Source organism: Anas platyrhynchos, chromosome 8 (genome assembly GCF_047663525.1).
Source record: "Anas platyrhynchos isolate ZD024472 breed Pekin duck chromosome 8, IASCAAS_PekinDuck_T2T, whole genome shotgun sequence".
Classification (NCBI taxonomy): domain Eukaryota; kingdom Metazoa; phylum Chordata; class Aves; order Anseriformes; family Anatidae; genus Anas; species Anas platyrhynchos.
This window is the reverse complement of record NC_092594.1, coordinates 18,306,536-18,332,247: the sequence shown is the minus strand read 5'-3', so window position 1 is coordinate 18,332,247 and position 25,712 is coordinate 18,306,536. Positions and strand designations below refer to the sequence as shown.

The window sequence follows — 25,712 nt, the reverse complement described above, 5'->3', positions numbered from 1 at the left end:
TTACCCTTCAGTTAAGATTTCACACGTGAGACCTCAGACCCTTTCCTCTCCCAAATCCAAACCCATGACATTTTTCTTTCCACCCCTCGTACTTATACCCTACACATTTCCCCATCTTGCACCCCAGCCCCAGTAGTTCCAGTAGCCTGCTTACCCCCTGTCTGCATAAGAGATTTTGAGGTGCACTGTTCTTCTGTTGTCTGTGTGTAGAAATGGGAATTCCTTCTTCCCAGTAAGTATTTTCTCTCTCTTTTTTTTTTTTTTTCTAGGTCCAAGGCTTCTGACATTAAGGTATTGATAGAGGAACTAGCGAAAGAAGTGAACACATGAAACGGCCACGGTCTTTTATTCCGCATCCTTTGTTTTCTCATTCTGCTCCCCTCTTCCCCAAGTAACCCAATCTCTGGTACAGTTCCAGCTGAAAACAGGAGAAAACACTGAACACGTTTTCCGAGCTCTTCCAGACCAGATCCTATGGACTCCAACAAGCTCACTGTGTTTCATTTCTTTTCTTCTGGGTTAATTTTGATGTTCTATTTTAAAAATAAAATATTTTACTTTCTTTTGCCAATAAAGAGGACAGTTCAGGAAAGAAGGATTGTTTACAGTCTCAACAAGGACATACAAACCTATCTGGATAAAGAAGCATCATAGGGACTCCCTCATGGGACAGTGCCGAGAACACCCTCGGTTTCTGCTTGGCCCGGTTTTGACTGGTTGAAACCGGACTTAAGTTTTTAAATCGGATTTTTTTTTTTGGTTTTTGTTTTTTTTTTTCTTCATATCCAGCGCTGAGGCACTGGCTGCACTTGCAGGGAAAGTGCACTTAGAGCAGTATCTTCATTCATGAAGCTACTTTTTAATTTGATGTAACTTTTCTTATAAGTTTTTGGAAATATGATGTACCTGTTGCGTATAGTTTTCACATTATTTATGAAACCTAACAACCATATGAGAGTGATTCTGAGTCCTGTGCAATGAAGGTTGTAACAGTAAAACGAAGCCGGGAATGTCGATCTAGATCTCTAGGGTTGTGGGGTTATGCTCTGCACGTACCCCTCTCGCGAGACGACTTGCACCTGTTTACCTTTTATCTCTTTCTTTCTTTCTTTCTTTTCAATTTTATTTTAAGCCAAAGTTTCTCTTTCTGACTTTTAGTTGCTGCTACTGCTTCTGGGCACGTCTCTTGTGCCAGTTCAATGCTGACTTCCCCTGCAGCCGTGTGAGAGCAGTGCAAGTGATCCCGAGACCCTTTCGAAGGGCGAGTCGGGTCCCACCGATCGTGCGAACAGCCGGGCAGACAAAGGCTTCAGAACAACATTGTCCGGATCAAAACCTGTATTTCAAAGCCTTAATTATCGTTAGCTAAGTGAGGGCACGACCCACCCCGTGCCAAGCTGGGGGCTTTCCTGCTGTTCTCCAGCTGGCTGTGCTCGGGGAGCACGGCACTCGGTCTCCTCCCGTAGAGAAGGAATCAGGCGGGTGGCTGGCTCCCGGACAGCCGTGTCCAGCTGTGTGCTGCTGCGAAGGCGAGGTGGGCCTCCTGCTGTAGGATCCTTGCACTGCTGTCTGTCTGTTTTCGGCGATGGAATTGCAGGAACGCCGGCCTGGCTGCCCCGCTGTTTGCGTTGGCAAGCTGTTAGCGCGGTTCCCCACCTGCCCGCCGCTGCGTTGCGTTTTCTCCCTTTTTGCCTGCTGTGCCTCTCTCGCCCAGAGGAACCGAAGAAGGAAACGTAGTTCATTTCATCTGAAATAGCTTAAAGTTAAGTGGTAGTGAACCCGTGACAGAACGAGGCCAACACTGCAGGTCGGTGGCTGCCCCAGACGTGCGCTGAGCTCGCCGGGGACCTCGGTGCGGTGCGGCGGCCGCCTCCGTCTGCTCGGTGCCCACGAGCTGCTGCCCCTGCCAGCTCCCCTAGGTCCACCACTCCCTGCTCGTAGGCAAGCAGAGCCTGAGGTCTGAAGCTCCTTCAAATAGTTGTGCTAATTGGCAGTGGTCGCTGCTGGAGCCCTGCAGAGCTGGGGGCAGCTCTCCGGGAGGGCAGCGGCACCGAGGGGAGCAGTCTGGAGTGAGTGTGGTTACTCCGGTGGTGGTTTTTGTAAAGAAAGCTCGGGGATGCATCGCAGCCTGGCTCCCAGAGGGGATTTAAGGTGCCGCCGGGAGCTCCCTGCCTTCCTCAGCGGGGCTGGGGAGAGCCGGGCACGTCGGGGGCCCCTGGTGCTATCCCGACGGGGAGCAGCGAGTTGCAAGCAGTTGTTTTTACTCTGTGGTTTATCAAAGCAGGAATCCATCTGTCCGTCTGCTGCTTGGGCCTGTCTCCTTCCCGGCTCTCTCCTTTTTTTTTTTTTTTTTCTTTTCTTGTTTTTTTTCCTCTGTCTTTGCTGCCAGGAGAAATAAGCAAAGGGGGAGGCGGCGTGCCGCAGCTGGCAAACGTTATCTCCTGAAACACAACGCCGCCGTCCCTTTTGGCAGGGAGGCTGCTCTGACTTCCCGGCAGCGTGGCTTTTCAAGGACCCCGTCTCCCCGGCGCGTGGTCCCGACCTCCCGGAGACTTCTGAGAAACGCGGATTCCCCCCGAGGGTCGGTGCTAAAAGCCGGGCGGCCCCGTGGCTCTGCGAGCATCTGGCCACCAGAGCCGGGTGGAGGTGGAGAGAAATGGTGCCGGGCTCCTGGAGCCAGGGGAGCGGGCGGCCGAGTTTTGTGAGTGGAACCGAAAAGGGGACTTGGAAACACCGCCGGGGGTAGAAAAGCAGGGGAGCGAGCTGGGAACGCCGGGGGAGCAGAATGAGGAGCTGGTGCTTTAGGTGCTGGGATGTGCCTGAAGGCTGCTTGCAAGCTGTGGTGGGCAGCTCGGTGGTCTTGAGGTCTTCCCCTTGCCTTCATGGCATGAAACTCACCCAAAGCCTGGCTGTGGGGGTGGCAGGGAGACCTCCTCCAGCTGCTGGAGCCCTTGGGGATGGTCCCACCGAAGGGGAGGCGATGCTGCGGTGTGGGCCGTGGTTTTTGGGGATCCCCTGTGCGCTCCTTTCTCTTTGCTCCCTGCTGCTCTCCATCCCGCCCGCCCTGCCAGGGATCCGCGGCTTGCAGGGGGTGAGGATTTCGGGGTGGCAGGTTGGGATTTGCAGCCTCGGGGGATTCTCAGCTACCCGGAGCTCCCCGCTGCCCCCTTCGGCTCTGCCCCGGCCCCGTCTCACCTCCACCTCCCCGTGGTTGGGGCGAGCTCAGCCTCGCGCATTTCCTTGGTTTGTTTTATCCCAAAGGCCGTGGGATCGTTTTCGCTGTGTTGGTCCGAACGGTTACTCTCTGAAGCCCTGACCTGTAGATGTCCAAAGTAATTATGGAGTGTGATTAGTCCTCTGTGGGTGCTTTCTTTCTTTCCTCCTTTCTCTTTCGCTATCCCCTTCTCCACTCTTCTTTTTGGCTAAGTGGAAAAGGTGAGGACAAAGAAATTGCCGCTTGCTTGGACTCATGATGTATCTGTGACTGCGCTGTTAGCTGTCTCCTCTTTCCTTCCCAAATGGATATCATTTTTTTGGAGTGTGGAATACCCTTCTTGATAAGTAGGTTTAAAAAAAAAAAATAATAATGCACAATGTGATACTGTTTCATAGTTCCTAGGTGGTTGTATCAAAGCAAAGTTACTGTGATTGTGTTTTTAAAAGGAAAAAGTGATTGGTTACGAAATCTGTCCTTTTTTTTCCCTTATTACAAGCTCTTTGTTTTCCAACGGTCTGACGCCTCGTGTCTCACCCCTCTGTGCGCCCTGGCGCGGGGACGCGGAGCCCTGGGGCTCGCTTTTGGCCCCCAGGAGCTTGGCAGGGCAGGGACGCGGAGCCCCGGGGTTCGTTTTTGGCCCCGAGGAGATTTGCAGGGCAGGGGCAGGGCCGCCGGCGGAAATGAAATGCCCCGGGCGGGTGGCGGGGAGGTTTTAAGAAGATAACCGCGATTTCTCGCCGCTCGTGCTGGCGGGAGCCGGGGGGATTAAAACAATTTCATAATCCCGGCCATTTCCTTTTGATCGGGATTATGAAACCAATCAGGAATATCAAAAGCTGAGGCTTAAAGAGGCGGCCTGGGAGCGGGGCCGGGATGCCCATGGCCCCCGCAGCTCCCCTTGGTCCCCGTGGGGCCGGCGGCACCGCTGCCTCCAGGTAAGCGGTGCCCAACGGGGCCGGCTCCTGCCCCACCTGGGGTGGGTTTTTGGGGCGTCTCTGGGATGGGGATGGGGTTTTGGTGCTCCGGCAAGGAGGGTGAGCCCTCTTGGGGTGCTAATACGGGGCCAGAGCGGGGTTCGGCCTCGGAGCACATCCGCAGAGGAGCGATGCTCACAGGGGATGCTCCAGCACCGCGGGGTTTGGATGGGGGTGAGGAGCATCCCAGCCCTGCTCTCCGTTCCCAGGCTGGACAAACAAAGGATGAGGTGCCCGGGCCTCGGCACGGGGTGCGGGTGTAGGGTTTCTCCTCCCCGTGGGGCCACCACGTCCCTGAGGGCCGTGACTGCTCCGGGCTTGGCGTCACCCTTTGGGACCATCGGTTATCCGGGGACGGGCTCCGGCAGCTGGGGCTGCGTGGGGCTTGGCCGGGAGCCTTGGCGAGAAGGAGGAGGAGGAGGAGGAGGAGGAGGAGGCAGGGCCGGCCAAGCAGCGGAGCTGGGGCTGGGCTGAAGGGGCTGGGATTTGCTGCTTTGCCTTTTTTTTTTTTTTTTTTTTCCTTTTTTTTAATTTCCTCCCCTTCTTCCTTCCCCTCTTCCGCCTTCTCCTCCCTCTATCCCGGCCCTCTCCTGATGCTCGGGGGTAAGCCCGGCCCTCGCCTCCCGCTGCCACTGCTCTGCGGGGACCCCACTCGCCCCGTCCCGATGCTCCCCGTGCCCGGGGGGTGGCAGCGGGGTCCGGCTCACCCGGGGGACACGGGGAGCCCCGGGGGGGTCCCATGGCCACGCTGGGGGCTTGTCCTGGGGGGTGCAGGGGGTGGCAGCGTCTGGGGGCCGCTGGGATCCCAAGGCCAAGTGGTGCGAGCCCGGGGGGCTGCGGGGGCACGGCGAGCTGCTGGCAAGGTGCCTCGAGTGGGATTTGTGCCGCGGGGGCTTTGGGGCTCCCATGGGGCTGGCATCGCGTTCGGGTGATGGTGCTCCCCCCGCACGGCTCCCTGGGGGCCGTGTCCTCCTTTCTGTGCCCTTTTGGATGCAGAGCCGTGCCCCGGCCGCCCTCTCAGGCTCTTTCTCCCCGCAGGGCACATGGAGGGGGGCCGGCGCCTTGAGCCGGGGCGAGCCCCCAGACCCCCGGCATCACCGGAGCCCCCCCGGGGGGGTCCCCACGCCGTCCTGGAGAGCAAGGTGAAGGCGCTGAAGGAGAAGCGGGGCACCAGCCGCCTGGGGACCCCCCCCACTACCACCACCACCGGTGCTCCCCCCGAGCGCCCCTCGCCCAAAAAGCCCCGACCCCGCAGGGGGAAGCCCGGGGTGGATGCGACGGTGGTGGAGCCGCGGGCTCAGCTCCGCACCTACCTGACCGACGGGCTGCTGGATGCCGGGGAGCCCCCGGAGCCCCCCCAGGGAACCCGGAGGGTGTCGGGGAGCAGCCAGCAGCACCCCAAGGAGGGGTCCCGGGGCTGTGCCCCCCCGGCAGCGGATGGCGGCGAGGTGGCAGCGGGCTGGGAGCCGCTCTCCTTGGCCGAGAGGGTGGAGAGGAACCGGCGGCTGCTGCAGGAGGTGCTGGGGCTGGCGGCGGCCGGCTCGGCGCAGGGTGCGTGCCGGGGGGCCGGGAGGGAGCAAATCCTCCTCGACGCCTCTCCGGGGGCAGGGGGAGGCTGTGGGGGGAGGCTGTGGGGCTGGCTTCGAGCGGGCCGGGGCGCGTGCTCCTGGCCCTAATGCAGGCGTCAGGGTCGGGAGGGGGGAAATTACCCCAATAAAGCAGGGCTGAGGGACCCCCGCCCCAATCCCTGAGGAGCTGAAATTTGGGGAATTGGCCCCAGAACGGGGTGCTGAGCTCAGTGGGGTGGGGGCTCTGACTGACACCTTCCCCTCTCCTCCCAACCCAGAGGTGCTGGCGAGCGATGGGGACTGGGACTCGGGGGTCTCGCTGCAGGACGCCGAGGGCTGCAGGTGGGTCGGCCCCAAAAGCTTCCCCCGGGGGCCCCGCGGTGCTGGGGGGGGGCTGGTGAAATGTGGGGCTTGGTTTGGGATTTGGGGGGGCCCGTGGGGAGCCAGCAGCTGGATTTGATCCTCGTGGGTCCCTGGCAGCTCGGGGGGGTTTGGGCGTTGTGCCGGGTGCTTGGGGTCCTGCAGGGGGAGGGGAGGGGAGGAGAGGGGAGGGGAGCGGGGCAGAAATTTGCTGCAGGTGCTTAAGGGCTTAGGGGAGGCAGGAGCCGTAATCTCGTTGGCCTAATGATAAACCCCGGCGGCGAGGGCTAAAAATACGGGGAGGGGCGGGCAGGTGAGCTGGGCTGGGGGGGCTGTGCTGGGGCAGGGGGGTAGGCTGGAAGGGGGAAGAAATTTGGGGTGAAAACACACCTATGTGGCAATTATCAAATTTCCAGTGCTCTGGCAGCTGAGGTTTGGTGGGTGCAAGGCTGAGAGCTGGGGATGCCCACGGGGGCAGCCAAAATGGGGCGAAGGGGCTCGGACCCCCCCCGGCTTGGCATGAGGGGGGATTCCCGAGGGCCGCGGTGCTCCTGCCTCGAACAGGTTAATGCCGGGTTCCCCGAAGTGCCAGCCCGAGCTGATTATTTTAATCGGGGGGGATTAGGGCCATGGCCAACGGGGGAGGCAGTGCGGGAGCGGGGCTGTGCCCTCAGGCAGCCGCGGGTCCCCCCTGGGACGGGGAAGCCCCCGGCGCACAACGGGAGGGGAGCAGGGCCGGGGGCATCACCCCAAACCTGCGGGGCTGGGGCTGCCTCAGGTTCCCCAAAAAACCTCTGGGGTGCCCCCGGTGCGGCTCCAGCACCCCGGGGATGGTGCTGAGCCCCCCCCCAATGGCTGCTGTGGGGTGCCCGCAGGGGTGTCCCCTGCACCGGGAGCCCGGGCCCTGGTTCCTCCCCGCGGAGCTGCGCCGTCAGGGCTAAACCACTCCTAATCCCTGTTATTTTTCGCTAATTCCCCCCACTGCCCCCCTCCCACCCCCCCGCCCCGCAGGGCCTTTGTTCCCGGGCAGGAGCTGGAGCTGAGCCCTCGCCACGAGCAGGCCAAGCAGCTGCTGCAGCGCGCCCGCATGAAGGCTCGCACCAACCCGCTGCGCGCCAGCCACGACCTCCTGCTCCTCCCCGCCGCCCCGCGCCCCAGGTGAGTCCCAAATCCGCGGCACCGGGGCACTGCACGAGGATTTAGCACGGAAAACCCGCGGGCGTGCTTGGCAAAGGGGGGCATGTGCAGGGCCAGGGTCCCACCGGCTGCACCTTGTGCCCTCCCGGCCCCAGGAGCGCTCCCCTTGCTCGGGTGCACGTTGAGGCTTTGCTGCAGGATATTTTTGGGGTGATTCGTGGTGTTTTGAGGCACTGGGGAGGCACTGTATGTGCAGGAGAGTTGAGTTTCCCAGCTGCCTCCCCGGTTGGAGGGCGGTGAGGGGGCTGTGTGTGGGGTCACCGCCTTTGGTGCCAGCTGACCCCGCGGGAGAGCTGAGCGAGGCTGAGGAGTTGCTCCGGGCAGCCCCGGCAGCTCGTCCATCCATCTGTCTGTCCGTCCGTCCATCTGTCCCCGCAGCAGGGAGCCCAGCGGGACGTCGAGGCCCAGCTTTGTCCCGCGGGAGGGCGAGGGGCCGGCGGGCGGCAGCCTGAGCGACTCGTCCAGCGGGGAGTCCGGCTGCGCACCCCGGCGCCCGCGGGGCCCTTCCCCATCCCGCGTGCGCTTCGAGGACGAGTCCGCCCGCGACGCCGAGGTGCGCTACCTGGAGCGCCTGCGGCACCGCCGGCCCCTGGGCTCGGCGCTGGAGCGCGCCAGCAGTGAAGCCCACGCACAGCTGGGGGATGGAGCCCACCCTGCAAAAGCCCAGGGCGGTGATGTCCCCGCTGGGGGCAAGTGCCGAGCTTGTGGCTCCCTCCTCGGGGCTGCTGAGCCGGCCGAAAGCAGCCCCGTGGCTCGTGGACGGGAGCGTGGAGGGCCTGGAGGTGCCCAAGTGGAGCCCAAAACCCGGCCCCTGGGTCCCGGGGGGTCCCCGCTTTGGATCCTGCCCTCCCGGCAGCGCATCCACACCGAGAAGATCAAGGAGACCTACATCGGGGACGCCCGCCGCGCCGACGAGGCGGACTCGGCGCTGGAGAGCACCGACACCTCTGACAGCTGCCGCACGGACAGCGAGGAGGTGGGACCCCGCAGCCCCCACCCACGGGCTCACCGCGACCCCCGGGCTCGTGGCCACCGGACCCCCCGGGCCCCGGCACAGAAGGAGGCGCGGGCCGGCAAGGGGGCGAGCGTGGCCAGCAGCCCCCGGGCTGGGGCTGGAGGCTCGGGGGCACCTCGCCCCCCACCCTCTGGCAGCCGGGATGGGGGGGACCCCGCTGAGGCACTGGGCAGCGGCGAGCCCCCAGCCCCCTCCTCGCAGCCAGCGGGGGGTTCCCATGTCCCTGCGCCCCCCATCACCGGCGCCACCACCACCAAAAAAGCCTGCTCCCAGGTGCCTTGCAGGAAAAACCTCGCCAGCAGCCGCCGGTGCCCGGAGCCCGATGCTGGGGGCGCTTGCCCCAAACCCGAGGGCGCGGGGCAGCGGCGGGGGCCCTGCGGCCCCATCTGGCTCCCGGGGAGCCCCCTCCGTGCCTTGTCCACCAACAACTGCAACAACACCGGCGGGCAGGACGGCCGGGGGGCAGGAGGAGGAGGTAAGGGAGCCGCAGGCAGGGGGTGCTGGGGTGTCCCCGGTGGGTTTGGGGACCCGACATCGCGCTGTGGTTGCAGGGGCACCGCCACAGCCTGGGGCTGAGCCCTCTGGGGATGCTGCCGGGACGCCCAGGGCGCAGCAGGATGGGAGCACGGCACCTGGGTGAGTGGTGAGCGTGCCTGGCACCGTGTGCGAGGCACCGGGTGCCGTTTGGCACCTCCCCAAAATCATATTGTGGGGGGTGTGCGACTCTTTTGGGGACAAGCTCCTGCTAAACGCCATTGGGGCATCGTCCCCATCCCTGCAGGGAGCCGGCGCGGGCGGTGAGCCGCAAGGGCAGCGGCGCCTCGGCATCCTCGGGGCTGAAGAAGCTGCTGAGCAGCCTGAGCCAGAGCACCAAGCAGCGCCTGGGCCGCTTCCGCTGCTACAGCATGGAGCAGCTCCCGGCCCCCCGTGGCAGCCCCGGCGTGGAGAGGTCGCCCTCGCTGCAGTCCCTGGTGAGCCCAAAGTGAAGGAGGAGCCGGGGCGGTGTTGCCTTTGGGAGGAGAGCGCAGGGGGGTGAAGTGCCGAGAGCCAAATGGGAAATGGTGAAATGGGGGGAAAGGGGGCGGAGAGGCAGGTTTGGGAGGGGAGGTGGGGTAATTCAGCTGGGGGATGGCTCGTGTTTCCCACCTCACCCTGGTGGTGTCCTGGTGTGGTGAAGGGGGGGTCAAACCGCTGTGATTTGGGAGGGTTGGGGTGTGCCGGCACCACACACCTCAGCCGGGCACAATTCCCTAGGTGTCACCCTTCTGCCAGCCCCGAAAAGCCGCCTCCACCCAGAGCCTGCAGGCCCTGCTGGGCAAGGCGCCCCGTGCCAGCGCCTACCTCCTGCCCCAGCCGGGGCCCGGGGACAGGTAGGACGGGGACGGGGCCGTCACCGTGCTCGGCCCTGGCCTGGCCGCGGTGTCCCGGGGTCTCCGCTCACCCCTGTCCCTGCAGGACGGGGGCCTCGGGGCCGTGGCGCTCGCTCAGCGTGGAGGACATCAGTGCGCCCGGCTTGCCGCGCACGGTGGGGCGCGTGGTGGAGGTGTTCCCCGACGGCACCAGCCAGCTGGAGCTGCAGCGGCCCCCGCACGGCTCCTTCGGCTTCCTCCTCACCTCCGGGCACGGCCGGCCCGACACAGGTACCGTGGGGCTGTGCAAAAAAGACAAAAAATCACCATTTTGGGGGGGTTAAATCACGGTGAGCTGAGCCGAGCCGTGCCGTGCCTCCGTCCACAGGCGTCTACGTGCAGGAGATGTCGGACGCCGGCACGGCCAAGCTGTACGCGGGGCTGCTGGGCGTGGGCGATGAGATCCTGCAGGTCAACGGGGCCGCCGTGTCGGGCCTGGGGCTGGCCCGAATCCGCGAGCTGCTGCTCCACGCCGACAGCCTCTCCCTGCGCGTGCTGCGGCAGCGCCCGGCACGCCGGTAGCAGCGGCTCCCGGGAGGAAGAGGAGGAAGAGGAGGAAGAGGACGGTGACCTAGAGGCATCCATGGATTATTTCCAAAGCCCTGGGTCTCGCCGTGGACCTGACAAAGGGACCGTGAGCGGCCCTGCAAGGTGCGATGTGGGGGTCCCCGGGGACCCCGCAGGACCGAGGGCCTGCCCCAGGGCACCGCCAGCGTCCCCGGGGGTGGCGTGGGGACAGACAGCCCGTCCCCACCCCCTGGGGTTCCCTGCCACAGCTGGAAACCTCCCCCCGGGGGCGGGTGGGTTCCTTTTTAAGTTATTTCAAACTGAAAAAAAAATAATAATGCATATAAATATATATATATATTATATACATTGATAAATGTTATTTTTTTTGCCCTTTGCTGGCAGGTGGCGTGGTTGGGCTGGGGTGATGCAGGCTGAGAGGTCCAGAGGGGATGGGTGGTGGGGGACATGTCCCAGGCACGTGGGGATGTGGATGCCTTCACGTGGGGCTGAGCCCCCCAGGTGTGTGACCCCCCTCTTGTCCCCAAAAGCAAGGATTTCTGCGAGAGCGACCAATGATTTCCCCTGCTGCAACACGCCGGGCAGCAGCAACGCATTTATTTAGCAGTAAAGGAGAGGGAAGCACCACCACCAACAGGAAAAGCAAACGTACAGGGGGAACGGACTGCAGGGACACGCGGACAGACACGCGAGCGCCGCGGCTGGGCTGCCCTCCGGCAGCACGACGGGCTGAGGAGAGTGTGATCCTGCCTGGAGCATCAGGAGCTGCTCCTGGAGGACACAGGACTGAGCTGAAAACAACGTGGGGAGCAGAGGAGGCGGCGTTCTCCTTCCCCAGCACATTTTGGAGCCGGCTTCTGGCGCTGTGCAGGAGGCAGTCCCACGGGCACGGCTCCGTTGTCAGTCCCACGCAGCGAGGGTGAGCAGCTCCGGGTGCTCGGATGCAAATCCTCTCCGTAACAACAAGGCTGGCGGGGACAGCAGCAGGACCGTGTGGTGGCTGCACCTGGAGGATGACCACGGACCTCCAGGGAAACCTGCTCTCGGAGAGGGATTGAGCCCAAGTGCAGCCACTGCAAGAGGCAGCCTTGGGAAGGCGCCAGCCGTGTTTCTGACAGCGTAACCAAAAGCAGCAAGATGCTCTGCAGGGACAGAGGAACCGCCGTGGTCAGCCGTGCAGGCTGGCGTGAAGGGCACGTGTGCGTTGGATGCAGGAGAAGCCGCCCTGGCACGGCAGGGAAAGGCACGGAGCTGCCGTGTGCCTGCAAGGAGGGACCACGCAGACGCCTCAACAGAGCCCAAAACCCTGCTGGGGGAGCAGGGTCCAGCTTGGGCTGAGTTTCCCTTATGGGGAGTACGACTCCGGGGGCCTGGCCTGCAGTTTCAGCAGAAATCTTAGTGTCAGCACCAGCTAACTTCCTCCCCCAGCCCCATCTGAGAGCCAGATGGAAGGTGGAAGTCAGCCTGGCGTGTGGCGGCTTTCCCTCCTGAAAAAAAACAACCTTTAAATACGGGAGCAGGCTTTAGCAAGTTTCTTCTTTGCAGAGGAGCCGTCCCATATCTCTGTAGTCAGTGTTTGCAGCACAGGACCTGGATTTCTCCCCAGTAATACTGCCAGGGTGAGCTTCGTTTCATTTTGGTATCGGCTACCTGGCTACATCCTAATCCACCAGCACCGAGCCCATCGGGGTGACAAACCCCAAGGTAACAAAAGGACTGGGGAGTCATACAGAAGCGTGACCTAGCTTCGAGTTTCCTGGCTTTTGGTTGCTTACGATGGAAGTTCCCCCAAAAAAATATCAGTTGGGAAAAAATTAAGACATCCTATTTACAAGTTCATACGCACTTAAAATCCATAGTTAAGCTCCATTCCTCTGAGAGGGCGTCCTGCATCTGCAGAAAGAATGGGGCTCAAATGGTCATCAAAAAATCTTTAAAGTTTTTTTTTTTTCCTTAAAAAAAATAAGTTATTTCAGACCTGACAAATCACTTGCCAAAGGGAAGCAGCTGTTAAACAGAAGCAGTTACTCAGTCATACAAGGGCAAAGAAAGCATCAGTCAATGAGCTTTAGAGGCTTGTATAACAAAGGAGGCGATTTTAAAAGCTTTAAGAAATCCAGCCTCGGGCACACGGCCGGCTGCCAGCTCTCAGCGACCCAAGATTAAAGCTGTGGGGTTTCCAATCGCACCCCTCGTGCGGGTGGCAGGGACACTGCACCCACAGCTCACCGACCTGCAGCGTGTCAGCTCCTGCCCTGGGGTCTGGGAGGTGAATCCTGGCTCGGTGCTATCGGGGCGGTGCTGAGCCAGGCCGTGGGTTCACGTGGGGTGTCACGGCCCTGCTCCGCTCCTCCTGGGAATGCTTTTTTGGCTGGTGAGCACCCCCCGGGTTTGTGGGGGAGCCACAAACTGCTCCTGCCCTCCTTCTGCCCTCCCCGGGGCCAGGTGAGACGTGGGCAGAGCCAAGCCTTGGTCCTCGGAGGAGGAAGGTGAGAGCCAGATGCAGGTTTTCTTGACGGGGAGCTCCGGGCGGACGGAAACGGCGAGAGTTTCGTTTCCCCATGCTACAAGGGGAGGGGGGGCAGAGAAGAGGCATCCGAGGAGTTCAGTCCATCACAGGACGAAGAACAGGATGAGCACCACCAGCAAGATGGCAAAGAGGACGATAATCGCACACCACTGCCGTCGGTCTGGAAGAAAAAGGAAGAGTCAGTCCCCCTGCGTTAACACCGAAGGAAAACCGGGGGAGAGCTTTTCTTCACTGTACTGCTTGGACCCCAAATTAAGCTAAAGAAGCCATCAATGCTGCAGGAGCAGCTCCTCGAACAGCACGACAAGCAGCATGTCCCCTGCAGGCTCCTCACAGGGTGACAGAGCTTGTTCCCCAGGATGCTGCTGGTTTTTGGGACAGTTGTGCCATTTTTAAGTTTCTGCCCAATCAAGTTCAAGCAGACTTGATAAGCTGCTCCAAAAGTAATCGGGAAGAACAAGCAGGGGGCTGCTGTGTGTTGCTGCTTGTTTGTGGAATAACCTGCTTGCTAGAGGAAAAAGGAGGGGGCAGTGAAAGCTTCCTAAAAAAGCCCTGCCGGGAAGAGCTCGCTGCAGCTCCCCGTAGAAGATTGCCAGGAATGAGCCCCCCCAGGATATTTTCTACAAGTTGCCAGTCCCCGTGCGTGCTCTGCAGATGCTCCACACCGCACCGCCTCCAGGGCGCTCAGCACTCCACCATAAGGGAAACTTTGGCTTTCCTCTGGAAATACATCCCCGTGCCTTTTCCAGCGTTAAACCACCGCCCTGCACTGCTGCTCTACGCCGTCTGACACCGTTCTGCTCCCGCAGTGAAAGTTTTCCCCCATCTGGATTCGTGCTCGGCGCCGACTTCCCGGCACCAGCCACGGTCACGCCGCGAGCTGGGGCCGCCCCGCAGAAGCCACATCACTCGCGTGGTGCCTGGCTCTCCCCGGGTGAGCTCCGACCCTGGGGGTGGGACGCGAGGCTGCGCAGCTGCTGTCAGGCCCTGGCTACATCTGTGAGGGCAGAAACCCTCGCTGCTGCCTCCAGCAGCTACCCGAGCCCCCAGAGGGGTAAGGGAGGCGGGCGGCGGGGACTTCCCGGCAGGCAGCAGCTTCCTGTTTGCTCTGCCCGCAGCACCCGGCCAGCCGCCAGCCCACCAGGTTCGGGTACAGCCTTTTAAGGGCTTTTCTCACGAGCTCGGCCTCTCCCTCGCCTCTTTCCTCCACCAGCTGAGAGCCCAGAAAGTCCCCGGACAGTCCCCGCATCTGCAGGGCTGGCGCCAGCAGCCCCAGGGCAGGCGAGGTTTGGAGCAGGGGGGCGGTGGCGGTGTTTTGTGCCACCTCGAGAGCTTCTGCTCAGCAGGTGGCCTGGGAAACGTGCAAGCGGCGAAGGAGGCTGCAGAGCCTTCCCTCCTATCGCCTGGGAAGGGGATTTTCCCACTGCAGCAGTAAGAACATAAATAGAAAGGCATCTGTAAATAAAACAAAGGCCGAGGACAGGCTGCAGAGCAGTGTCTGGGCAGGAGCAGCTGCAAGCTTTGGAAATCTTCCCCGTCTCCAACCTTCTGTGCACCCAGAGCTGCTCCCTCCTCTCTGCTCAGCTCTGGGTGTGTGGGAGCAGGCAGCGCCCCAGCCATAAAACCCAAGCACTCGTCTCTCCCACCTCCCAGGACCTACCGCTCGTCATGTGAGACACTTTGGCCAGCTTCTTCATGACGTTGTCAAGCCGCGAGTGAGTGCTGTCCAGCTCGTGGGAGAAGTCGTCCAGCATCCTAGGGACAGAAGCATGGTACTGATCAACAAGCAAAGCCACACGTGCCCCCGGAGCTGCTCGGCGTGCCCGCACACGCTGATCAAAACGCCAAGATGATCAGTGCAGAGATAAGCCGAGCAGCTTGGTTTCCTGAAAGCACCCAAAGTGCAAGACAACTGGAGCAGCAGCTCTGCTGTGGTGGGAAGAGCACTTTTAGGGTGCTCTTAAGCTCTGTATGGAAGTTACCCCTCCAGTTCCTCCACACAGCAGCTGCAACGATCTGGAAGCCTTTCTGAAGCTGTTTTGTTAGTGCCAAGAACCCACTTGAAGACAGACGAGCACATCCAGCATCACGGCTATCCCAGCCATCTCCAGTGAGTGGGACTTGAAAGCTTAACGTGTTTAAAAGGACGGCTTCCCTCATTTGGAGTTCTAGGGCACTTGTTAAACCTTCTCTTGGTGGAGAACAAGGAGCTGTAAAACTTGTATTGCCATAATTATCTGCTGTCTAGCAAGCCCTGATCGCTTATGTGGTAATCTAGAAAGGGCCCCACCACACTGACCTGCTCCGCAGGAATCCTGCAGGAGGTGGTTTAAAGTTCCTGCTGTCCACCAGAGACATCACATCACGTGGGGCATCGCCCTCCGGCCTCCCACCAGCCAAACCAACCCTCCCAGTGTCTCCTAACTGGAAACTTTACGCTCTTGTTTGCAAAGGCCATGCACAGGGAAAAGAAATCTAATTTGTACGTAAATGGGTGGATACAAATGGCTTTGTGAGCTCGCCTTTAACCCTTGTGTGGGTGAGGGTTATTTTTAGCTTTAGCTATGAAGGCAGCTCTGTGCTGCATGTTTTAGGGCCGGCAGGGCAGAGCTCTGAGCAGCTCCGTGCAGTTTTCCATGGGTAGCACAAAGCCCTGCGGAGGGGAAAGCACCCTGTGTTCCTGTTAGGGCAGTGCCTGCCCTCAGCTGCTCGGTGCTGCTGCCTGCCTGGAGTCAAGGAGCATTACTGCGTGCCTTAGGGGTGGTGTTTAAAAGAGTAAGAGAGAAGGCAAGGTAAACTGGCAGCTAAACCTGCCCCAGGTGCAGGCTTTCAAGGCAACGAGACTGCGGTTGGATCCTTGCAGGCTGCAGTGAGAAATGCTTTCTGCTGCCTGAAATCAAAGGCAGTCTAGGGTGCTGGAGGGGACGAGCTAGGAGAGACAGCCCCGGGGGACTGGGAAATGCTGGGACTGAACGGGGGCAGAGGTGTGGCAGCGAGGACCCCAGGTGTGCAGCCAGCCCTGGGGTTTTTGGTGCTGTGTCTCCCACTTACACTGCCTGCTCCTCCAGCTCCCCGCCGATGCGCTGCGACATGTTCTTCAGCACCCCGATGCTGCCAGAGACCAGCTCCAACTGCTCGTCTTGCTGCTCCACGATCAGCTGGGGGCAAGGAGAAAGGGAATAAGCCATTACAGGTCTGCTGCATCAGGGCCAGCTGCTCGGACGGATGGCCAAGCACCACTGCAGTGCCTGGAACACACCAAGGTCTCCAGGACGGTGTTTCTAAGAAATGCCTGAGAAGTGGCAGCAGCAGCAGAGCCTCCCCAGCTGGCTGCAGCCTCCCCTGCCCTGCCTGCAAACTCAGCCTCAGCTCAGCCGTGCTCCCTCCCTGCTGCACTCACCGCCAATATGGTTTTGTGAAGGACCCAGCCAGCAAAACCTCCTCCAGCTCTGCTGTGCCCGCAGCAGGAGCCGTCCTGGTGCCTAACCTGGAGCACACTGCAGTTACAAGGGGGTTAATGCAAGTCCGAGGCTGCCGCAGCTTCTGCAGCTAAAAATAACAAGTCTGGTTCTCCGCCTGCCCCAGGAATAGGCCTGCTGATGTTTTAAGTCACTTTCAGGGCACAATCACGCTGAGGATTTGGTTTACCCTAGTTACCTACTTCGGAGCCTATTTATCTTCCTCCAGTCACTAGGTAAGGCTCGCCTGAAAGCCGGGGTGGTGGTGAGTGTCAGGAGCTTCAGCACTTTGCTGCAAGTGGCCTATTTAAGCCTGGGTGGGCTGCTGCAGGGGGGTCTGCGCTGCTCGGGCTCTGCTCCAGGCAAACTCCCCCGGCTCCAGGGAAGCACCTTGCCAGGGCTTCTCACCCAGCCTTTCTCACGAACCTCATGCTGACAAAGGCAGGAAAAGGCAGCAGCCACGTGCTCCTGCTCCCTCACTGCTCTGAGGAAGATGGGCGCAAACAGCAGCGCACAAGCAGCCAGCTCGGTTTTTAGCGAGGGAAAGTTGTGTGAGCAATGTGCGCCCTCCCGGCTGCGAGCTTTCTGCTTCCCCAAGGATTTCGGCAGTCCTTGCACTATTAAAGCTTCACACGCTACGGCTTCCAGATTGCCTCCTGTACGCAGCAGAAGACTGAAGCCTCAGCGGTTAAAAACTGCGCCAAGACACATCCGAAGCTGCACCGTACGTGGAACACACGCATGGAGATCTGCTGCAAGCTCAGACGACGGCTGTCAGGCTCCTGGATCCAGACCAGCCAGGGACTGGAATTTTTTTTGGCTCCCACAGCCCGTGCCCCATACCCGTGCCGCCCATTTGGCAGGCAGAGCCGTTCGGGCTGCAGGGTGCCAGCTGCCTTACCTGTTGTTGAGCTTGCTGCTCCTCAATGAAGTGTGAATTTGCTAATTGCAGCTCCCGGTCCAGACGGCTGTATTTGTCAGGTCCCGAGCTCCAGCTCTGGCTGCTGCTGTCTCCCAGGAGTGCCTAAAGAGAGGCAGAGACCCCTCAGCAACACCCCTGTGCCTGCTCACAGTCCATCGGCAGGGCGCAGCGGACACGGCAGCGCTCCCGTCCGCTCACACAGCATCCTTTTCCTCCTGCTCTCTGGCTATTCAGAGTGCTGGCACAAACTAAAACAATGCAGTGCCAGCGTGGGAAACCTCCGCAGCCTGATACTGCACAAACACTGCTCCAGCAAGGGGAGAGCTGCAGCACGACCGACAGAGTGAGCAGGAGGTTCATGCATCGTGTTCTTCGATTCAGGTTACCCATTCCTCTGGCGCCCTGCTGAGCTGCCAGCACACCAGACCTCGCTTGCTACCTGCTCTACAACCTCAGAGAGGTTTGTGCAAAGCCAGCAGAGACGTGGCTTCCCAGCTGGGCCCCGGAAGGAAGTTTTGCTGCAGCTTGCACAGAAAGGCCTCTGTTTGGCAGCCCCAGCCCACCAGGGTCAGGTCACCAGCAGCCGAAAGGCAGCCTCCTGGAAAAGCTGCTGCAGCCCGGCACAGCTCGGGCTTTGTGGTCTGGAGGGAAGGCAGGGGGCTGGGGAAGGGAGAGGAAGGCAGCAAGGGGAAATCAGTTTTCCTGACCAGATGTCGCCGCGTGAGCTGGGCCATATGGTCTCCTGCAGCTAGCAGGAGCTTAAAGAAAAGGAAAGCAGCAACACTCAGCTACAGACTTGGAGGTAAGGGGCTCTGCTTCTCTGCTTTTCACCAAGCGCCTCAATCAAGCCTCTAAGAGGCTCAGGAATCAGCTCGGTGCCTCAGCAGCTTGCTGCATTTTGTCCTTTTTGCCACCAGCAGTAAGACTGATGCAGTCAGGTAAGTTTGTTGTACGAACAGCATGCCAATTTTTAGAGGCAGCTCTGGGAGTCAGTGCAGAGATCTCCTTACAGTTTCCCCATCAGCTGAGAAGCACAAGCTGCATCTGTTCCTGTTCCTTAGATTACAAGCGCAGACAACCTGAGACTCCTTGAACTAATTCCATCTTCCCACACTGTTGTGCCCAGTAGCTATTTGTGAGGGTATGTGCTGTCCTGGCTCCTAAATACAGAGGATTACATTTACAGGCATGGATTCTGACTCTGCTCCTCCTGTAGCTGAGGGAGATTCCCCTTTCCACAGGGTGATGCAACGCTGACGGCTGTACACAACCATTTCTGGAGACAGAGACAGATGGTGAGTGGTGACTTAGTGCTCGCAGCCAGGCCTGAAGGAGGGGGGCAGCAACGTGCCTGTGAGAACCAGCACTCTCAGGTCAGCAAGACAGGCATGGTTCACACACAGCTTTGCTGCAGCACACAAACCCCTTCCCAGAATAAAGGGTTTTAAGGGGATGCGCTGCAAAACGGGATATATATTGTAATTACAGCTTTTAGGGAGTTTTGATCAATGCTATGCACTCTACCTTATGATGTGGGACCCCAGACTACATGGAAATTAGTTTCCCCTAACACGTATCTTAAAAACAACAGGTGCTAGAGGTGATAAATCCTCCTCACTCTTTGGAGTACCAAATAACCATTGCAGTCACTTAACTTGCCCGTTTCTGATTCTCACCTGTCTGTTTTTTCTTTCAGCCAGTGCTTGCATGGAGGAGTTTGACATCTGATCCTTCATCTCCTGTTTGGTCAAAGAAAGAAGTAGCACGTGAGCATTAGAGATTTGAGATGACAGGCAGCTTCAGTTTGATTAGCAGGCTGTCTATAACCAGCAAGCTTTCTTTGGGGAAGTGGAAGAAAAAAGATTTTCTTTGAAAACATTCAGTTTTGATGAGTCTGGAAAAACATTGTTAAAAGCTCCATTGCGGTTCATTGTTTTACTAACATCAGGATCAATGGCAGTAGGGTATTTTGAGAATATTCCTTATTTACTACTCGTTCTGTTCTGCTACAGCCAGAAAGGCTGTGCTTTGTGTAACACTAACGTTCCCACTGACAGGCTGTAAGGAAGAGTTATGTCCTTGAACGTCTTGGAAGCCTACAGCCTGCACTATTCCCAGCTGCATCGGGTTTATTATCGCATAGGACAAGACAGATGTCCTGCCCTGTGGCCACCTCTCTGACTGTGCCTGTGTTTTGTCTCTTGTGAATTCAGTTTTGCTCGAGTTCCTGTAGAAGATGGCTAGCCACAGAAAGACACCAATTACAACGCGAAGTTTTTATGGTTTTTATACGATCCAGCATATGCTGATCATTATGCTGATCCAGTGCTGATGTCACCAGGTATGTTTTACTGTTCAGAGATGTGTGACACATCACCAGAGCAGCAGATCCCATTCAGTTACTTCTCAGCAGCTAACGCACAGCCTGCTATGCATCATGAATCCCCCCCGTGGAAAATGGAAGTCAACTGCGCAATGCCAGTGAAGGATTTCATTTAACAGCAAGAGACGCTGCTCCAAAACCCATGAGCCAGCAGTTTTCAGTCAGGAAAAGAGGACCCGAAAAGCAGGCTTGCCTCATCCTGTTTGTTTGGGGAGCTGACTGCACCAAGGGCACGGCAGCGAGCACATGCCCGCTGCTGGGCCCAGTGTGTTTTCAGAATCAGATCCCAGGCAGCTCACCGTAAGAGCTGCATCCAGCCCACAGGGCTGCAGGTAGGATAACAAGCTTGCTGCCAGCCACAGCAGTGCAGCTCGTGGAGGAGGAACATCCAAATCATGAGGGAAAGCAGAAAGTAAGCTACGCTCAGCGTAGCTATTAATAGGGAGAGCACTTCCCAACTAGCAGCGTGTTACCAGGCAGGGAGGCTTTTGGGAAGATGTTTCCTTCTCTATTTATTACCACCAGGTTGTTAAAATCCCCCTCTTGCTTCTGAATCCTCCCTAACCACTCTGTGAATCAACACCTCTGCTCCTGCAGGTGCTGCTGAGCTTCTCTTCAGTGCTGCCTCCAGCACGGAGCTGCGTGAAACCGCTGCCCAGCGGGCAGAGCTTTGCCAGCCCTGCCTCTGGTATTTGAGAGTGAGCTTAAACTAAAAAAAAAACCATCTTCCCCGAGTTAAAAATAGAGCTAATGGTTGTTTTGACTGTTTTGCAGCAGTAGGAAGCTGAAGTCACCACGTAAGTAACACCAGGCTTTAAACAGCTGTCCGTGTTCAAAGTGGACTCTCTGGTTTTGAAAACCAGCGACAGGAGCTCAGGACAGTCACCACTTCCTTTACCTCCGAAGGGAGGCTGCAGTCTCCCCTGCAAGGCAGAGGGGTTTTGAGGCTTCCTTTCTGATTTCTGTGGGCTTCCAGGTCCATCGGTACAACAGCAGCGTGCTCAGGCAGCCCCTGGAGGGGAGCACTGGGGAAGAGGAAGGCTGAGAGCAGGCAGGTAGCAGGCTCGTTCTCCTCCCCTGTTCAGCACCGACACCAGCTTCCCTTCCTTTTAACCACCTAATCACCCCCCTGCTCCCATCCCGGGTGCTCGGGTCCTTACCCTGACCACCTGCCGCGTGCTCGTGATGAAGGCTTTCCTCACACCCAGCTCCGTGGCATCGAGGTTGAATTTCCGAGGGTTTGCCTCGACGATGCGTAGGGAGCGAGTCAAGGAGTCCCCGTCAGCGGTGTTCAGAGCACACACACACACCGACTGCCCTGGAGGGAGTCTACGAAGCAGCACGTTCCCAGCGTGCTGCGCCTTTTCCCCAAATTTCATTAGCAAAATACCAGCCACTGGAGGAAAAAGGGCACGGCAGCAACGTTCAGCATGGTACGTGCACCAGCATGAGGTTTCTCTCTTGCTTTTTTTTGGTTCTCCAGTGCTCTGCAGCGCTTTCAGGAGTGTTCAGCTGAACACAAGGGAAAAGGAATAATTCTGGAAGCCAGCCTAGAGGATGACTGACTACACAGAAATCCGAATTCATACCGCACAACAGGCTCTTTAGAACAAAGCACCTTATAATATACCTTGTCAAAAGGAAAACAAAAAGGCTGGGGGAAATCCTTTTGCTGAACACATTTGCCTTCATTTCTCATTTGCTGTTTGAGAAAAGCCGAGCAATGTGCAAAATTCAATCCCAAACAGTCCTGATTCCTGCAAAAAGTAACAACTAGAAAGCACTGGTACTCAGCTGTTCATTACAACCCAGGAATTGCACGCCCCCACCTCCAAAGGACCACGGAAAGGATATTAATTGTTTCATCCAAGTCTTCCAGGTCCCACTCGATGCTCCGCAGATTGTTCCTGAGCTCATTAGTGGTCCAGTCAATTTCTTCTCGCGTGGCGATGGAGGGATCTTGCAAGAGCTCTGTCCACCTCTGGAAGAGCCCCTGGGCGGTGTTCACAGCTTTCTGCACCTCCCTGCAGTCGTGGTGATAAAAGAGAAGTGAAGGGATTACAATCAGCAGGCACGCTGGGGCAGCACCACATCCAAAAGAGTTTGGAAGCGCAGCCTCCTCCTGGACATCCTTCCTTCAACCATCTCTAGTTGATTTTGTAAGATAAGGATTTACCCACAGGACAACCTGGCCTCCTGCTGAAGTACGGAACGATGAGCGCTAACAACTTCCAGGTCAGCTCCCACAATTAATGAAATGACCAATTTCTTTAGGGGCACTTTCTGCTGAGTGTGGTGAAGGCGAGACAGGGCAGTGTGAGCGTCTGAACGAGGCTGCTCCTCGGCAATTAGTATTCTGCATTCCTCTCAACAGCTTTCCTCTAAAGACTGTTGACTACCTGAGCAGGATACCCCAAGGGCAAACAAAATTACAGGAACCCGTCCCCACAATAGAGCCGGGCAGGCTGTTGAGTGCAGCACTGTTTATTTTAATTTAGCATTAAAAAAATACACAGCTCTAGTAGGTTGGCTTGGGGAACAGAAGTCTTTTCTGCTGCTCTAAGCTTTTTGGAGACGAGCGCGTTCACGGCATGGGAACGCCGGCTCTGCTGACAGCACTGAACATTTGTGGTGTGGGGCGAGCAGCAGGTAACCATCCGTACGTGCCATTATCTGTACCTAACACTGCAGTTTATAGGTACAGGGGGAGCCTGGATGAGGGATACAGGCGAATCTGCTGCTGTGACAGCCCATGGAAAGGTGGCCACCAGCCCAAGAGCTCGCACACAGCATCCAGGTAAGATGCAGGTGTTTATCCCCAGCAAAGGAGTTTATCCGTGTGGGGAAGCCCAGAGTGGATGAATCATGTTTGCTCGCTGCAGCCTGTGCAGAGGTATGAGGACTGCAGCTCTCTCTACCTTGCACCATGGCCTGAAGCACTCAGTTTTGTTGCCTAAGCTGAAGTCTCTCTGCACCCCGACGTGTTCCTCCTCTTCTCGCACATCTGTGGCTCCACGTCTGCCACATCCAGTGCCCTGAAGTCAGCAGCTGTCATCAAGGACCTGGTACGCTTTGTTCCCTCCGCTACTTGCTAGCAAAAGTTGTTTTTTTTTCACCTGAGCGTACTTGGGGAAGTCCCTACAAGCAGGAATTCAACGCAAAGCTGGATGTCCTGATGGGAGGAGTCATGAACACCAGGAGAGCAAACCAAACACACTGTGGCTGGGCCCAGCCACCACCAACCCCTTCCACCCCAATCTGCTGGCTAATAATTAACGCCGGGAGCAGCAGAAGGTCCCCTCTCCCCTCCCAGCCCTTCCCCTTGCGGCGCGGGAATCTCTCTGGTAAGTTTGACAGCCCGTTTGCTCCCCACCCATGGCGATTCCTATTTTTTCCCCCCAGCACCAGCTCGACCTGGTAGTGATTTGTTTTTGCTGGCCGCACCAGCAGCCCTTCCCACACCTCTCACGCTTGTATGGCCGTTCTTACCTCTCCCCTTCTGCCCTGAGCACCGTGCCAGCCTGATGCTGGCAGGGCACGAGCTGAAGGTGGCTCCATGCTGAATTTTAGATGCTGGCTGAGGTGCTTTCACCCTGTTATTTACGGTTTTCCTTTCCTCCGGCCTCCATCCACCGCCTTTTGTTTTGTGCCTGCCTTTGTTCAGCCTTCCCTCTGCTTGGTTTCTCTCCCTCCCCACCGCCAGCGGGCTCTGTTGTTTTTGGGGACACCCCCCAGGGCTGGGGTGACCTGGAAGCGAGCTGCTCCCCGCTGGGTGACATTTCTCAAGCCCTTGCCACCTGGCTGGGAGCTGGGCCACCATGCCGGCGTGCCAGGAGCTGCACCTGCAGCGCGCACACCTCCAGCCCTGTCCCCCTGGTGGCACTGGGGGGGCGCTGGGATCGTGTGGGGGGCATCCTGTGGGGCTGGGATAAGCTTTGGGGTGACAGCTGGGGGGGCGTGGGGCTGGATGCCCTTCCTCCCTTCCACGTCCCGTCCTCATCCTCGCCAAGCCCCCAGCCCTAACCCTCGCTCTCCTCAACCCAGACCCCACCCCCAAGCCTCTTCTCCCCCTCACCTTTCCCCTCGCAGCCCCCCAGTCAGGGGTTTGGGCTGGGACATATTTATTTTAGTGCCAAAACCCTGACACCCCCCCAACCCTCACCACCCCCCCACACACCCCTTCCTCCCCCTCATTTCCCCCCAAACCCCAACCCCCGCTCCCCCCAGCCCTCACAGCCACTCCCACCCCCTTCCTCCTCCTCGCAGCCCCCCAAAACCCCAACCCCTCTCCCCAAAACCCCAAACCCCTCACTCCCCCACCCCAAACCCCTCTCCCCCCCACCCCTCGCCTTACACCTCGCAGCCCCCCCAGACCCCAACCCTCGCTCCTTCCCTCACCCTCCCCGGCCCCGATCTCGCCCCCCAAGCCCCAGACGGGTGCCCCCAGCCCCCCTCAGCCCCCCCTGCCCCCCGCTCACCCCTTCACCACGAAGAAGGGGTCCTCCATCGACATGATGGCGCCGCCGCCGAGCGCCCCGGCCGCCCTCCCCGCACCGCATGCGCGCCCGCCCCGGCCCCGCTCCGCCCCGTCATGGCGGTAGCCCGGCCCCCGGGGCCCTGAGGGGTTTTGGGGTCCCCTTCTCCTTCAGTTCTGATGTGGGTTTGGGAAGGGAGGATGTTAGTAGGGTTGGGTGGTGGCAGCCCCTCAGCCCCGGGATGATGGGGAGGTGGGAGGGTGCCCCGCGGTGCTGCTGTGGTATGGGGTTGGGGGAGCACCGGGGGCAGCTCCCGGGGTTCCTCCATCCCCAGCCCCTCGCTGTTCCTTCAGTCCTGCTCTCTCCACCGTGGGGCTCCCCGCTATGGGTACTGGTAGCCCTGGGCTTGGAAAAGCTGGCAGAGGAGGAACATCAGTCCCATGGGATAGGCAGCAGCAAACCCCCTAGATCTTGGTCCCGATGGTTGCTCTTGAAGCAGCAGCAATCCCCCAAATCTTGGCCACAATGGTGGGTCCTGAGGCAGCATCATTCCCCCAGATCTTGGCCCCGATGGTAGCTCTTGAAGCAGCAGCAGTCCCTCAAATCATGGATCTAATGGTAGCTCTTGAAGAGGCAGCAGCAGTCCCCCAAATCTTGGCCCCAGTGGGGCTCTTGAGGAGGCAGCAGCAGTCCCCCAAATCTTTGCCCCAGTGGTGAGTCTTGAGGAGGCAGCAATCCCCCAGATCTTGGCCCTCATGGTGGCATTAGAGGCAGCACCAATCCCCCAAATCTTGGCTGCAATGGTGGTTCCTGAGGCAGCAGCAATCCCCCAAATCTTGGCCACAGTGGTGGGTCTTGAGGAAGCAGCAATCCCCCAGATCTTGGTCCTCATGGTGGCTCTTGAAGCAGCAGCAATCCCCCAAATCTTGGCCCCTGTGGGACTCTTGAGGAGTCCCAGCAGTCCCCCAAATCTTGGCCACAACAGTGGGTCTTGAGGAGGCAGCAATCCCCCAGATCTTGGCCCTCATGGTGGCTCTTGAAGCAGCAGTAATCCCCCAAATCTTGGCCCTGATGGTGGCTCTAGAGGCAGCAGCAATCCCCCAAATCTTGGCCCCGTTGACCAAAGGGCATGCCCCTACCTGCTCCTTCCTAACGTGGCCGCGGTCCAGCCCCCCTAGCAAAGGCAGCGCTGCTTTGCTTACGGGGCAGGCTCCGAACCCATTTGCAGAGATGCCTCCTCAGCATGGGAACCGGGGAGGTCGCTTTTGCAACCGCAGCACGCTTACTCATGACTGTGGGGTGGGGAGGCCGCGACGCATGTAAAACTGGTTTCTGCAGCTTGTGGAGCAAGGGAAGAAAGCTGCCTCCTGCCCTGGCCAGCCCCACGCCTGGGAAAAGGCGGCTTGTCAGGTGTGGTGCAACGCGGGGTGGCTTTAGGGCCTGCCTTGGTCCTCGCTGCGCCTTGCACGGCTCCTTTCCCACGCCGGCAAACGTGCCGTGACAAATGAGCAAATGAGTCCTGCACTGAGCAGGGGCTTCCCCAAGGAGATGCTGAGCCAGTTAGGTCTGTCCCTGTCCCACAAAGACCTCGTGCTCCGCAGGGCCCCATGATCAGCCTGTGATTTCCACCTGTGCTTCATGCTCCTCCGAGCTCCTGCCTTCCCCCTGCCCAGCTG

General features: G+C 59.0%; 3 protein-coding genes across 5 annotated transcripts in view; 2 read left to right on the top strand and 1 right to left on the bottom strand.

The window, feature by feature from the left end:
• Window positions 1–3,733, top strand: part of XPR1 (xenotropic and polytropic retrovirus receptor 1) — a 134,492-nt gene extending 130,759 nt beyond the window's left edge. Inside the window, exon 15 of the mRNA XM_027462506.3 lies at window positions 270–3,733. Within this exon, the coding sequence (XP_027318307.2) occupies window positions 270–330 (61 nt within the window). The 3' untranslated portion in view covers window positions 331–3,733. The remainder of the gene's footprint in view (window positions 1–269) is intronic.
• Window positions 3,734–4,698: 965 nt separating this feature from the next.
• On the top strand, window positions 4,699–10,614 carry KIAA1614 (KIAA1614 ortholog). 3 transcript variants are annotated; one of them, XM_072041875.1, is made up of 10 exons: window positions 4,699–4,794; window positions 5,230–5,742; window positions 6,038–6,101; window positions 7,131–7,277; window positions 7,695–8,806; window positions 8,883–8,967; window positions 9,113–9,302; window positions 9,586–9,701; window positions 9,787–9,971; window positions 10,069–10,614. In XM_072041875.1, exons 1-10 carry the CDS (start codon window positions 4,785–4,787, stop codon window positions 10,260–10,262), a joined length of 2,616 nt encoding a protein of 871 aa, XP_071897976.1. In that variant the 5' UTR covers window positions 4,699–4,784; the 3' UTR covers window positions 10,263–10,614. The 3 variants fall into 3 exon arrangements, with proteins under 3 accessions (XP_071897976.1, XP_071897974.1, XP_071897975.1); XM_072041873.1 differs by lacking the exon at window positions 4,699–4,794 and having other exon boundaries at window positions 7,698–8,806; XM_072041874.1 differs by lacking the exon at window positions 4,699–4,794 and having other exon boundaries at window positions 9,604–9,701.
• Window positions 10,615–10,823: 209 nt separating this feature from the next.
• Window positions 10,824–24,191, bottom strand: STX6 (syntaxin 6). Its single transcript, XM_038183185.2, has 8 exons — window positions 24,040–24,191; window positions 21,416–21,585; window positions 20,722–20,816; window positions 18,855–18,917; window positions 17,158–17,280; window positions 15,850–15,956; window positions 14,459–14,553; window positions 10,824–12,958 (listed from the first exon to the last, which is right to left on the bottom strand). The coding sequence occupies exons 1-8, from the start codon at window positions 24,072–24,074 to the stop codon at window positions 12,882–12,884; spliced, it is 765 nt and encodes a 254-aa protein (XP_038039113.1). The 5' UTR covers window positions 24,075–24,191; the 3' UTR covers window positions 10,824–12,881.
• Between the last annotated feature and the right edge of the window lie 1,521 nt (window positions 24,192–25,712).

Coding starts and splice junctions, on each gene's coding strand:
- KIAA1614 (XM_072041875.1), top strand. Junction 5,743..6,037: donor GGCGGCCGGCTCGGCGCAGG/GTGCGTGCCGGG, acceptor CTCCCAACCCAG/AGGTGCTGGCGAGCGATGGG. Junction 9,702..9,786: donor CAGCCGGGGCCCGGGGACAG/GTAGGACGGGGA, acceptor CTGTCCCTGCAG/GACGGGGGCCTCGGGGCCGT.
- STX6 (XM_038183185.2), bottom strand. CDS start 24,074: ATGTCGATGGAGGACCCCTTCTTCGTGGTGAAGGG. Junction 21,586..24,039: donor CCCTTCTTCGTGGTGAAGGG/GTGAGCGGGGGG, acceptor CCACGACTGCAG/GGAGGTGCAGAAAGCTGTGA. Junction 12,959..14,458: donor AGTGTCTCACATGACGAGCG/GTAGGTCCTGGG, acceptor TTTTTCTTCCAG/ACCGACGGCAGTGGTGTGCG.